Source organism: Gossypium arboreum, chromosome 12 (assembly GCF_025698485.1).
Source record: "Gossypium arboreum isolate Shixiya-1 chromosome 12, ASM2569848v2, whole genome shotgun sequence".
NCBI classification, from domain to species: domain Eukaryota; kingdom Viridiplantae; phylum Streptophyta; class Magnoliopsida; order Malvales; family Malvaceae; genus Gossypium; species Gossypium arboreum.
In genome coordinates this window covers 107473979-107487538 of record NC_069081.1, presented here as the reverse complement: position 1 = coordinate 107487538, position 13560 = coordinate 107473979, and the positions used below count along the sequence as shown (strand labels likewise).

At 32.6% G+C, this 13560-nt stretch overlaps 3 protein-coding genes across 4 annotated transcripts; 2 read left to right on the top strand and 1 right to left on the bottom strand.

Annotated features, from left to right (window-relative positions):
• The first annotated feature begins 291 nt into the window (after positions 1-291).
• Positions 292-942, top strand: LOC108478028 (extensin-like). The gene has a single exon (XM_017780466.1). The coding sequence runs from the start codon at positions 292-294 to the stop codon at positions 940-942; it is 651 nt and encodes a 216-aa protein (XP_017635955.1).
• Positions 943-1137: 195 nt separating this feature from the next.
• Positions 1138-1866, bottom strand: LOC108478027 (uncharacterized). Its single transcript, XM_017780465.1, has 2 exons — positions 1404-1866; positions 1138-1148 (listed from the first exon to the last, which is right to left on the bottom strand). Exons 1-2 carry the CDS (start codon positions 1864-1866, stop codon positions 1138-1140), a joined length of 474 nt encoding a protein of 157 aa, XP_017635954.1.
• Positions 1867-10362: 8496 nt separating this feature from the next.
• Positions 10363-12226, top strand: LOC108477419 (homeobox-leucine zipper protein HAT5-like). Of its 2 annotated transcripts, none has more exons than XM_017779960.2 (3): positions 10363-11044; positions 11127-11509; positions 11578-12226. In XM_017779960.2, exons 1-3 carry the CDS (start codon positions 10894-10896, stop codon positions 11962-11964), a joined length of 921 nt encoding a protein of 306 aa, XP_017635449.1. In that variant the 5' UTR covers positions 10363-10893; the 3' UTR covers positions 11965-12226. The 2 variants fall into 2 exon arrangements, with proteins under 2 accessions (XP_017635449.1, XP_017635448.1); XM_017779959.2 differs by having other exon boundaries at positions 11121-11509.
• Positions 12227-13560: the final 1334 nt, after the last annotated feature.

The window sequence follows — 13560 nt, the reverse complement described above, 5'->3', positions numbered from 1 at the left end:
ATTCTTGGCATCAATTAGTCACCAATCATATATATTTCCACTCGTTAATAGGTGATGAATTTTTATGCATTGTAACAATTAGTTGACTTTTTTTTTCGGATTATGTTGTTCTAACAATTTTTTCTTAGATGGAGCACAAACCGTATCTAAGATCATACACGGTTCCGATATACCGCCTGAAGATCGAGAATCATTCTGGAGAGGGGGTAAGTTTTTTCAATATCAATTTTATTTTATTATTTTATTTCACTCGACCTACGTTGGAGAGATAAGCATGAAGAATATGTTACGATGTGGAACAACCGGTTTGAGAGGGTACCTCAAATGGATCGTGGCTTGGATCTTCAGCCCTCGTTACAGTACCTACAGTGGTACTGTGAGATAGGGAAACCATTTTTGTTTGGTGGGCGGTCGATGGTAGTCCCCCCACATACGACACGAATTGGGCAACATCTTCCAGATCCGAATCATGCACCAGAGCTGGAGCCACAGCAGGAGCTAGAGCCGGAACTACACTCTGGAGATAGTTCTTATCATCCAGATTTAGGGGGCGATGACTATTTCTCGGGCTCCTCAGGCCACGGATATCATTCAGAGTTTGATATCTTCAGCCCACTACCACCTCAGTACTCCAGTCATCCCGGCTCATACTTATCTCAGTACTCTACTCCTTCCGGACCGTATCCACCTATGTACTCAACTCCTCCAGAGCCGTATCCACCGCCGTACTCTACTCCTCCTGGCCCATATCCACCTCCATATTCTACTCCTCTCGGCTCAAGTTCATCGATGGCATTTGAGACATATGATTTTTCGTCTATGTTTCACACACCTCCACATACAGATGAAGAGAACGTTGATCGTCGTAGTCGTCCGCAACGTGAACGTCGGGCTTCACAAAAATATACCCCTAGAACCACACCATCAAACCATCAATTTTAGGGGGTTTTGTAATATAAATAACTTCTTTTTTTATGTAATAAATTTTTTGGCAAATTATGTAATGACTATTTATGTAATGAGTTTTTTATCATTAATTACAAAGGATAGTTATCATTTCCTCAGTTGAAGAACGTTATTATAATAGTAAATGAAATACATAATAAATTCGAGTTAAGTATGTATGAACACAAATAGTCATGCTTCACCTGGAGTAAGTATGTAAATTGTATATAAACATGTGCTTCGAAGGCGAATTTTGGATTTGCTTGGGTTGAAGTGCATAATTGCAAAAAAAGAGGAGTATTAAAAACAATCAATTTTAAAATGCTTAAAAAATCCATTTAATACTACTTGGTGGGACTTTTTCTTCCAACATGTAATTAACAAAATCTTAATTTCTATCTGATCGTGACAATTGTCCAATATGGTAGTTTGGAGCGGGCATTTATTCCGATTATGACCTTGTAATCCGCAAACTCCACACAACTTCCCATCGGATTTCTCTCTAATGTCCATTTCGTTACGGATTCTAGATGATTGCGGACGACCTTTTGGGTTCCTACGCAACCCTTTGTCTGGGACAAGCTCGAATGTCGTCGGAGGAACCTCCCAAGTAGATAGGTCAGAAAGTACGGGAAACTCATTCTCCCATACACGTAACGTGTATTCGAGGGTATACACTTCATCGATAAATTGATCCACATTGAGCGAGACTTTAGCACAAGCTGCTACAACATGTGCACAAGGATAATGAAGTGTCTGGAACCTCCTACAATCGCACCGTCTATTTCGGAGATCAACTCCGTAGGACCTAGGTGGTATACCGGGTCGACGACCGATGGTCTCTGTAACGCGAAACATTTCATTACGTCGTGAATATACTTCTATATTCATCAACCTCGCCATCCAACGGTTTGCAACCATTGCATCCCTAACATATTCGACAAACACGTGTCCTGCCTCTATCTAGTTGACTTGTTGCTGACCCATTCTTGGCATCAAGGTAGCCAACCTGTAGAATATAGTTGAGAAGACAGATGAAATCGGAAGATGTCGTGTTTTTAATAACACAGCGTTGATGCCCTCCACCAAGTTTGTAGTCATTTGACCGTAACGAAAGCCCTCGTCAAAACTTTGAGCCCATTGCCACGGCTCCATAGTACCCAACCATTGTCGGAAAGATGTCTTCGTTTGACCTTCCATGTCATTCTCAAGTCGAGTCATCCTTTTCCGAAAAATGTGTGGCTCAAGCTCGTACGCTGTGTATGTATTAAGAAAATATAAGTTACAGTCTCATCACAAAACATTAGGTTATATATTGAAAGGATAAGGTTATTCTTTACCCATTTTCACAACTTGTCTCTTTCAGTCTGCATTCTTATAATCTCGATGAAAGTTAGACGCAATGTGCCGTATGCAGTAAACAGATCTCCATGGCACACCGGAACGCCTAATGGCAGCAATTAATCATTTCCCTCTATCGGAGATGATGCAAATACTATCATTACTAACAACATACCTCCGCAGGTTTGTAAGGAAGAATTCCCATGACTCCATATTCTCTTTATCTACGATGGCAAATGCAATCGGGAGCACGTTATTGTTCCCGTCCTGAGCAATCGCAAGAAGTAAAATCTGTGTATATTTACCGTATAGCCATGTCCCATCTACTTGCACAAACGGCTTGCAGTGGGGAAATGCACGTACACATGGATCAAACGTCCAAAACATCCGTTGGAAAATTCTTTTTCTGTTGTAGTTGCTCATCCAGGCCATAATAAGGTCGTGTCTGCAACTCAATGGCAGTCCCTGGTACGTACTCCCTCATAGCGGCAATCCATCCCTGCAACTCATTATATAATGCATCGAAATCTCCGTACAATTGCTCCATTGCCATCTGTTTAGCTATCCATGCCTTTTGGTATGACACTCGATACTGGAATTGTAACGACCCGAACTTTAAGGTTATTAGAAAAGTGTATTTTCAGGTCACCGTTTCTGAAAAATGGATTAGATTATAAAAAAAAAGTAAAAATATTTATGAAGTTAAGTGAGTGATTAATTAAAGTTTAATTAAGTAAATTTAGCTTAATTAAAGATAATTGGATAAAAGATTAAATTGAATATAATGTGAAAGTTTAGTTTTAAAGTAATAGAAAATAAAAGGATCAAAATGGCAATTAAGCCATACCCATGAAATGAGGCGGTGAATGGAAGAAAAATCAAGATTTTTCTTGAATTATGTATATTATTAAATTATTAAATATATATGTATATATAATAAAAAAAAGAAAAACAAGTGTATAAAAATGATTGGTACAAGTGTTAAATAAATATTTGTTATTAAATAGATTTTTATTATAATTATTATTGTCATTATATATATATATATAAAAGAAACAAAAGAAAGAAACAAAAGAATAAAAGAGGAAAGAAACAGAATAGCAGGGGACAAAACAGAGAAGGGAGAAAGGAAGAAAAGAAAAGGGAAAATAAGGTTTTAAAGGTTCCAAGTTAATTTGGTAAGTCAATTTAGCCCATTTTCTTATGATTTTTGAGTTTTTGGAATCCTAGAGATAAATACTACTTGTTTTAAGTAGAAATTTTGAAAGTCATTAGATTTCTAAGTATGGTTCATGTTGAATAAAATGATGGAATTGGGGGTTTATTTGATAGAAATTTTGATTGGAATTGAATAAAGGATTGAATCGTAAACTAACCTATAAGTTTTGAGTTTTAGGGATTAAATGGAAATAAATTCGAAATTATGAAAATATGCTGGAAATTTAATAGTTAAGTATGAGTTTGGACAAAATTTGAATAGAAATGAAGTATAAATTGAGATAGAAAAAGTAAGTAAATCTAGTTAAGATTAAATTGAAATTAAAGTAGAAATTGAATAAAATTGTATTAATTAGATATAAATTAGTAGTGAATTAACGAATATGAATTGTTTTAATTCTCGTAGCTAATGTTGTCTCGGGAAACCTCGGCTAAGCAATGAAAAAATGGCAAAGACAAAGGGAGTTAGCTCGAGAAAATACGGTTTGTATTTCTATAATCCGAACCTAGTTATTAATTGTTATATTTTTTTATTCAATGCATTTAATAAATATTGAAGTGAGAATTATTGTGTTTATAATGGAAATGGATTAATTTGGTATGTGATGAATTTATATTGATTGAATTAAATTGAATTATATATTATAAATATATATATATATATATATGTGTGTGTGTGTGTGAATGAGATATTATGCAATTATGATAATTGAATTTTGGATAAATATTATGATAAATAATTAAGATGGGAATTATTTGTATTGTGTCTTTATAATTGAAATGAATTGATTTAGTGTGTGATAAATTTATATTGAATTGATTTATGAATATCTGTTTTATTGAATTTATATTGATTGAAATTATTTTGATTGAATTTATATTGATTGAATTATATAATATATATGATTTATGTAGAAATTTGAATATTGAATGAATGTTATATTGAAAAATATATTGATTGGAAATATGAGGAAATTGGTATGAATATATGAGATTGTGATATTTGAATATTTGATATTGAAAATGAATTGAATTGTATTGAATTATGAATTAATGTGAATAATTGAAATATATTGTTGAATTGAATGAAATTGTATGAATTGTGAAAATGGGTAAATATATGTAATTATCTGAATGAGATATTGATGAAAGAATTATTAAATTGAGAAAGTGAATGAAATACCCTATTAACTAGTCGGGCTAAGTCGGATATAATTGGTATGCCATAGGATCTGAAAGTGTACAGGATTTGCCGGCTTTACCGATTAGGCACTTTATGTGTCGTATTTCAGGTACCTCGTGTGTCGTATCAGGCACCTCGTGTGTCGTATCAGGCACCTCGTGTGTCGTTTTAGGCACTTTATGTGTCGTATACTGATCAGGTACTATGTACCGTTTTAGGCACAATGTGCCGTACTGGTGTGTTTGGGTTGGAATCCGTGTATCCATCAAAGTCCGGGTTTGTTAATATAGGTAAATAAGTGAAAAGATAAATCGAGTGAATTTGATTGATTGAACTATTGGAATGAAATGAGAAATTGAATTGAGAATTGAAATTAAGATATGAGATTGAAAACATGAACCAAAAGGTTCATGAAATGAGTAAAGTTCAAATAGATGATGATTGATGTTAGAATGAATTAAAATGATATATTGTTAAGAAGTAAAGTGTGAATACAAATGAATTGTGAATATATTGAAAGAATTTATACAGTAAGCAAATGAAAAGAATTGAGCAAATATGTTGTTGTGTTTGTTATATGGCTTGTATAGAATTTTTATGGTAAGTAAATGAAACTTATCTATAAAATAAATAAATGAATGGTTATATTTATCATTGTGATTTTAAGTTTAATTGTTATATTATCAAGTGTTCGGATTATAGAAATACCACTGAGTATACCATACTCAGCGACGGTTTGTTTCGTGCATGCAGTTTAGTAAAGATAGAACGTTGAATCAAGATCCCATCGATCCCGAATTCATTAAGGTAAAGTGTGTTAATTATTGGTAATGGCATGTACCTAGGATGTCTTATGTGTATGTCATTTTGAAATTGTAAATGTAAGGATGAAATAAATAAATTTAGATTTGGCTATGGTATAAAATAGGATTTGACTAATTTGGTATGAATTTGAATTTTTGTGAGACAATGTCAGATTGATTTTGGAATTCCCTATTCTGAATTGGGAAAATCATTAAAAATTATATAAAAATAATTACAGGCTATAATTTATATGCTTAGAATCTTTAATGAGTCTATTTTCAAGAAAAATAAACAGGAACATCATCCAAGTCCTGTGCTATGAGATAATTAAATTTTAGTAAAGAAAGGTCGAAACTGTCAAACAGCAGATCAGGGGTAACTTTGAGGAATAAACTGTACTAATTGGCTAAACCAAAAATTCTAAAAATTTTATGGTAGAAAGGTATATGAGTCTAGTTTTAAGAAAAATTAACGGAACTTAATTTGGATTTTCGTAGCTCTAGATATAAATATTTTAGTGACTGTTACTCAAGAAGACAGTTTTGACATGAACATAAGAAAGTAAATGAAATTGTGTGTAATTATTCTGTAAACTCTGGTAATGCTCCATAACTCTCTTCCGGGACGGTTTGGGGTTAGGGGGTGTTACAGGAATCGTGTCTGTATTTCGAAAATTAGTACCGAAACCTTAATGGCCGGCATGTCTTCAACCATTGGCATGATGCACGTACAGATAGTTTTGGAATCAAGTTTTCGATGATCTTCTGTCATACGTGATGAAGTGCATGTGTGAGACCCAACAAATTTTCGTATCTCCCACATCTGCGACTTTTTTGATAAATGCAGCTCGTATCCGCCAATTGCAGCTTCCGCTGACTTCCAACATTCTCCAATATATAATGTCGGTTTAGACACGACGACTTTATAGTCTACTGATATATTCATACTATACCGTTTAATGGCAAATACACACACTTCCTTATTTTCGAATCTCTGGCCCACGAACAACTCCTCAGGATCAGAATATACGGTCATCCGATGACTAGATTGTATTTCAGGGTACTCTGGGAACTCGGCTACATGCACCGCATCGGGGTCTATCCGAGACATGTGTACCCCAGGATTATTATGTATCACAATATGACGAATCTGGTTCCCGACTGAAGACGCATTAACATTTACTTCCTCATTCACGCCTTCATCGTCAATATCATCCGAGACCTCATCCATGTCGGGATCACTTTCACTATCGACTTCATGATCAGAAGGATCACTACTATGGTATACATCATCACCAACCACGCTAGTCGGGTAAAAGATTAAGATCAATGTCGATCCCATGTATAGTTGATTGACTACCAACGATGATACCGGAACCACCATACACGGTTCTTGAGCTCTATCTTCTTCACCTAATGGAGTGGCATCTTCAGTTTCCTCCACACCACCTAACTCAAAGAAATAACCGAATCGGTGCATTTTGGTTGCTCCAAGTCCCACAATAAAGAGCGACCATTGTCTCCACGTTTTCATCGTCTACAAGTTCCATTTCGGTGAATTTTATGGGATCCGTCGAAACTGGAAACTTGTAGAAAAGTTTCGAGATCCTTCTCCCACAACGTTTATAAATTTTTTCACTAATTTTTTCCTTCATATCATCAAAAGAGATATTTCTATTGAATCTCATTGCACTTGTTTGCGACATTCAAATATACATCCTACGTTTGTTGTCAAAATTTTTCCATCAAAATAAACGCATACGAAAAACCGATTCTCCATATTCAATACTAGATCTGTTAAAAAAATTTCAAAATTCTCAAAATAGTTTCGAATAGCAAAAAAAGTTACATAAAATTTTTAATGCAAAATTTTTTATTCAGAAGCTAACAAAATTAATAATCTAACAAACTTTTAAATAATAAAATTTCTAACAAAATTCTACATCCTATTTAAAAATAAATAAATTAAAATACCTTATCCTTCTTCTTACTTTCCTTTCTTTGCTTCTTCTCACTCTCTTCTTACTTTTATTTTGCTGCTAAATTTTCTGTATGTTCTTCATCTGATTTTCGAGGGAATATATAGGGAAAAATTAAGCATGTGGGCTCCACCAGTTGTGCCTACCAAGAAGGCACAACTAGTCGTGCCTGTCAGATAGGCTCAACTAGGTAGGCACAACATGTATGTATGCTTCCATATACACGGGTTGTATACTAACCCAAAAAAAATATATATATATATAATAATAATTTTTTAAACAAAAAAAAGTTTAATATTAAAAAAATCGGTTATGCCTGTCAGATAGGCACGACCTAAAAAAACATACCATTTTCGTAATTAATCTGACTGACAACCTATTTTGGTGTATAAATTTTTTTTTATAATATTGAGGTAAAAAACCCATTGCTTATTATTTTATTGTTTTGCATTATTTGTTTCAAGTTTTGTATCATTCAGCTTAAACCTTTTCATATGTATTTTTTTTTGATTATCATAAATAATTACATACTGTTTATTTTAAAATTTGTCTTACATATATTATTTTTATATATTCTATTTATTTTTAGACTGCCTTATTATATATTAATACATTATTTCATTTATCATATTCTTTAAATTTTGTATACTATTTTATATATATAACTATTTTTTATTTTTATTTTAGATTACTTTGATACATTATTTATTTTAAACTTGTTATATTATTCTCAAATTATTTATATATTGTTCTTTTTTTCTAAATGTTATTTGAGCTAAACTATTTTTTATGTCATTCTAAAATTTGTTATACGTTACTTATTTGTAAATTTTATGTATCATTTATTTTAAGCTATTTCAGTATATTTTATTTATTTTGAAGGGTTTTACATATATTTGATTTTGAATTTGTTTTCATGTATTATCTATTTAAAATTGTTTTATTATTTTAAATTATTTTATATACCTTATTTTTAAACTCCATTTTATTTATTTTAAAATGTTTCATTATTAATTATATTAAGTTTTTTTCCATATTATTCATTTTACCCTTTTATGTATATATATTTTAATATTATATTTTTATATATTATGTATATAGTTTTTAATACTATTATCATGTATATTTATATGTAGCATTATCAGTATTTTTAATATTATGTTTTCGTCACCTTACTTACTATTATTATATGTTTATATATATATTCGCTGTTTTTATTTCGTGATTAATAATATTATTATCGCATTTAATATCGCATGCATTGTTATCGTTTCTAACATTATTGTCAGGTTTATTATTTACTTCGATGTATTTCTAACTCTTTTATTTTTTGTTTCTTACGCATTCTGTATCAGTTTGCTTTTTATTAATTTAAAATTTTTCATTCATGCTTTCTAATTAATTTCAATAAGCAAGGCAACGTACTGATTTAACATTAAGTCGTCGATTTCATCGCTATGTTGGGTGAATGTCAATCGACTTATGTTAAAAACGGAATGTCCTTCTCAAAAGAAACCAAAATTATAAAAATTCTCGTGTTTTGATTGGATCACGATTAAATGTTACATTGAACTCGCATTTTTGAAAATTGAGACGACACATGTTTAATGAGATACTATTTTTTAGGCGTCACGAGAGTGCTAATACCTTCCTCGTGCGTAACCGACTCCCGAACCCTATTTTTCTCTAGAGTTTTAATGTAGACCTAAACCCGGCCTTCTTTTTACCCAAAAATAAATTTTTCTGTTAAAAAGAGGATTTATTAGGTGTCCGATCACACCTAGGAAAAAGGATTGATGGCGACTCTCCACTTTTTTATAAAATCAAAATTCGATTTTCAAATTTTTAATAAATCACCTCAATTAGCGCCCAAGCAAATTTTATGTCGCTACATTCATGGGCTGGGCCGAGTCCGGTCAAAAAGTGGGAGGCTTTGAGCAAAAAATAGGCTCAAAAAATAAATTTGGACAAAAAATAATGCCCGTTTAAAAAATGGATCGAGCTTCAGGTAAGACATTTTTTGCCTACGCCCAACCCGAATTCACAAAAGAACAAAAAAAATCTACTTTTTTTGTTGTTTTAATGTTATTTTCTTATTGTTTTCTCTATTTTGCTATTATTTTACTATTATATTACTACTATTTTATTTTTATTGTTTGGATATTATATAACAGTTGTTTTATTGTTAATTTTGTTATTATTTTAGAGACAAGTTATTTAAGTATAAATATTTTTTAAAATTGATTGAGAAATATTTATTTTAATGTTTTTAGCCTTTTGATGTATTGTATATATTTAAAAATTATATAAAAATTAATATTGATGGGTCAGGCTAGGCCTGTATTTTAATATTTTTATCTAAGTCGGGTTTGGATAAAATTTTAGTCTCATTTTTTAGGTCGGGCCAAACTCAAACCTAATAAACAGGCCTAAAATTTTGATTGAACCCAACTCGGCCCATAAATACCTCTAACAGGATACCTAGTTTGAGTATTTTTTTCATATAAACCTTAATTATTATAATAATTTATATGATTCCTTATCATTTTGTAGATATCTTTTGGAAATTCTAAAAATTTCTTGAATTTGATCATAAGTTGTTGATGATTTTGATAGATATGTTCTCATATTTGGGTTGTCATCCAATTTTCTTTTTTACCCATTTTCATAAGTTAAAGGAAGATTCCTTTTCATTCCCTATTGCTTTTGCAATTTTACATATGAAATTCATGTGTTGTTTCACATTTAAAGAACAAATAGGGCAATATGAGCCCAAGAAAGCCATGCAAGTTACTGTATCCTAACTATTGGTAGCAATCTAAAACTAGGAGATACTATTCCAAGCAAAAGTTGGAACAATGTTGAGTACTTTTCACAAATAAAAAGTGATGGCCTTAGGTGTAAAGAATTGATTCATTAAAGCTATTTTAGGAATATTAAACAAAGATAAAATAAAAATCAAATTAAGCACATCATGCCCCCATGAAAACCAATCTGCTGGACTTAATACAAACCCATCATACTCAACTCTCATTGTTGTTGTTGTTTTTGTTTCAATTTTTTTTTTCTCTTTTTGCCACTTCATCTTCTTCCCCAAGCTTTCCTTCCATCTATTTCCTCTACCGGAAACTCAACAAAATTTCTACTTCTTCTGACTGATGATGGGTGTGATCTGCCGCTGTTCCCACACATCCCATATCACTGAAATCATCATCACCAGCTTCTTTCGCCACAAGCCTTAAACAAGTGAAGTGAAGAATTTCATATTCTTTGAAACAAAGAAACCCACCTATCCAGTGTGGCCTTCTTTTCCCCTTTTAATCTTATTGGATCTTCTTCTGACGAGTTGATGATAATGATGAAGCTGATATTTTGAAAGAAAAAAAAAAAACAGCAAGATCGATCCTTTAGCTTGAAAATTTTAATGGCGGGTGGGAGGGTCTATCGTAGTAATACTAGTGCTGATGCTGGTTCTAATAATCTCTCTGTTTTGCTTCAAAGTCAATGGGTTCCTTCCTCTTCTGAGCCTCTTGATACCCTTTTCATTCCAGGCTCTTCTCCTTCTCCTTTTCTTGGTATTCTCTCCATCTTTTTTTTTTTTTTTAATTTTATTCTCATCCTTTCTTTGTGATCTGAAAAATGATGGTCCAGTTTCAGGTACAAGATCGATGGTAAGCTTCGAAGGCGTTGACCGAAGAAGATCGTATTTTAGGACATTTGATGAAGAAGAGAAGGTGGAGGAGGATATAGAAGAGTATTTACATCGATCTGAAAAGAAGAGACGGCTTACGGTTGACCAAGTCCAGTTTCTAGAGAAAAGTTTCGAGGCGGAGAACAAGCTTGAACCCGATAGGAAAGTTCAGCTGGCTAAAGACCTTGGGCTCCAATCACGACAAGTTGCCATATGGTTTCAGAACCGCAGGGCTCGATGGAAGACCAAGCAGCTTGAGAAAGACTATGACAGTTTGCAAGCCAGCTATAATAGCCTCAAGGCCGACTATGACAATCTCGTCAAGGAGACTGACAAACTAAAAGAAGAGGTAATTAATTAGCTACAAAATTCCATATAGTCAATAATGAAGTCAATTTTCATGTTTATATATTTCAGGTTGTTCAGCTCACGGACAAGTTACTTTTGGAAGGGAAAGAGAAGGGAAAGTCGGAGCTTCCTGATGCGAAAACATCCTCGCAAGAGCTACCATCAGAGGCTGCCGAGGGGGAAGAGTCTAAGGTTGTGCCAGTGATGAAAAGCGATTACACTGAAGGGGTTCATTCTTCAGTACTCTTGGAGGGTGCTGGTTCATCTTATCCATTTGAACCAGACCAGTCTGATTTATCACAAGATGAGGAAGACAACTTGAGTAAGGGCCTCTTACATCTTCCTTCATGCGTCTTCCCTAAACTCCAAGACATCGATTACTCCGACCCGCCTGCAGGTTCCTGTAATTTTGGATTCCCTCTTGATGATCATGCCTTTTGGTCTTGGGCTTACTGAGTTCCTGTATTTATAATCTCTCTTGTTTAAGTCTGTTCTGTAGTAGCAATTATAAGTAAGCAATAAAAACCCAATGAATGGCATTGAAATGCAAATGTGTTGGTGTTGGTTTGTGGTTCGAAATGGTTGTTTTTTGTCCCCTTGTGTAATCTTAGTTTGCTTTGGGGGGATTCTTACTTCTTAGAGTTGGATAAGCTTCAATTCCCCAGGAATGTAATTAAATAACAACTTTTCTGATAAGGTTCTTAGAAATGTTACACAATCCATTGCAGCTTCTTTTATGCTTTATTCATTCATTATGGGATCATAAATATAGAGATTCGCTTATTGAACGCAGGCATTTGACCCTTTGCATATGCAAAATTCAATGAGATAAGATCAAACATAGCAGTTAGCAGGCTTTGAATTGCTAATACGGCTATCTCACTGAAAGCTGAAAAAAGTAGTATTTTCCGTGATGTGAAAACCCATGAGAATGCTTTGATTGACACTTTCTGTATAAATTCTTTATCTACAGTTTCAGTAACTTTCATGGTGGAGCTGCTTTAATGTTGAACAACAGTATGTTGCTTTACTTCCAGTTGACATATTTCCTTGGAATTGGCTCCACAAAAGGAGATTTGGAATTTTATTATTCTGTATTAGTGGGATGAACTATTGAGTGGGAACCACTCCATGTGTGAGGTGCTACCATCCCTTCAAACTTCATTGCCTTTGCATGGGTTTTTTTACTGATATAAGTTTAAAAAAAAATTATATATTAAAATAAGTTGTTAGCTGGATTATTTATTAAAATAGATTATTTTTTTTCATTCGTGCCTATCTAACAGGAGCGACTCTTTTTTTTTATATTAAAATATATTTTTTTTTGTTTTTTAAAATAAAATATTATTTTTTGTTTTCAGATTATAGATACGAATACAAGTTGTGCCTATCTCTAAGGCGCGACTAATTGAGCCTTTCTCAGAGGCGCGACTAATCGTGCCTATCTCAGAGGCACAAATGGTGAGGCCCACAGGAATGTATGTTGCTTAAAATACAAAACACTAAAAACATTGATATTTGTGGGTGTTAAATAATTTATATAACTTAATCTTGATATCCAAGTTGATATAAAAAAAAATTAAATGAGTTAACAGCAACTATTAACATACCAATACTTAACAGTAACTTAAAAAATTTAAATGAGCTTAAACATTATTTGTCCAAATTTATTTTCAAAATGAAATGATTTTAATTTTTTATAAACTTATATGTTAAACTCACCAAATATTAAACTAAACACAACAATTTATAACTTAATCCTAAATTACTAATAAATTAATTTTAAAATAATTACAAACACAAAAATTTTAACATAATCCTAAATTACTAACAAATTAATTTTAAAATAATTATAAAAAAAAAATTACATTCATACAAAATATTAATCCAAAACTATAAATACTAAACATAAATATTTTATAATTAATAATTAATAATTAATAACAAAAAATTACATGCATGCAAAGAACAAAGGTCAGAGGAGAGCTATCAGACGCAGGTAAGGGGCAGCTGGGTGGACGGTTTGCTGCTGCAGGAGGGGGACTGTGTGGG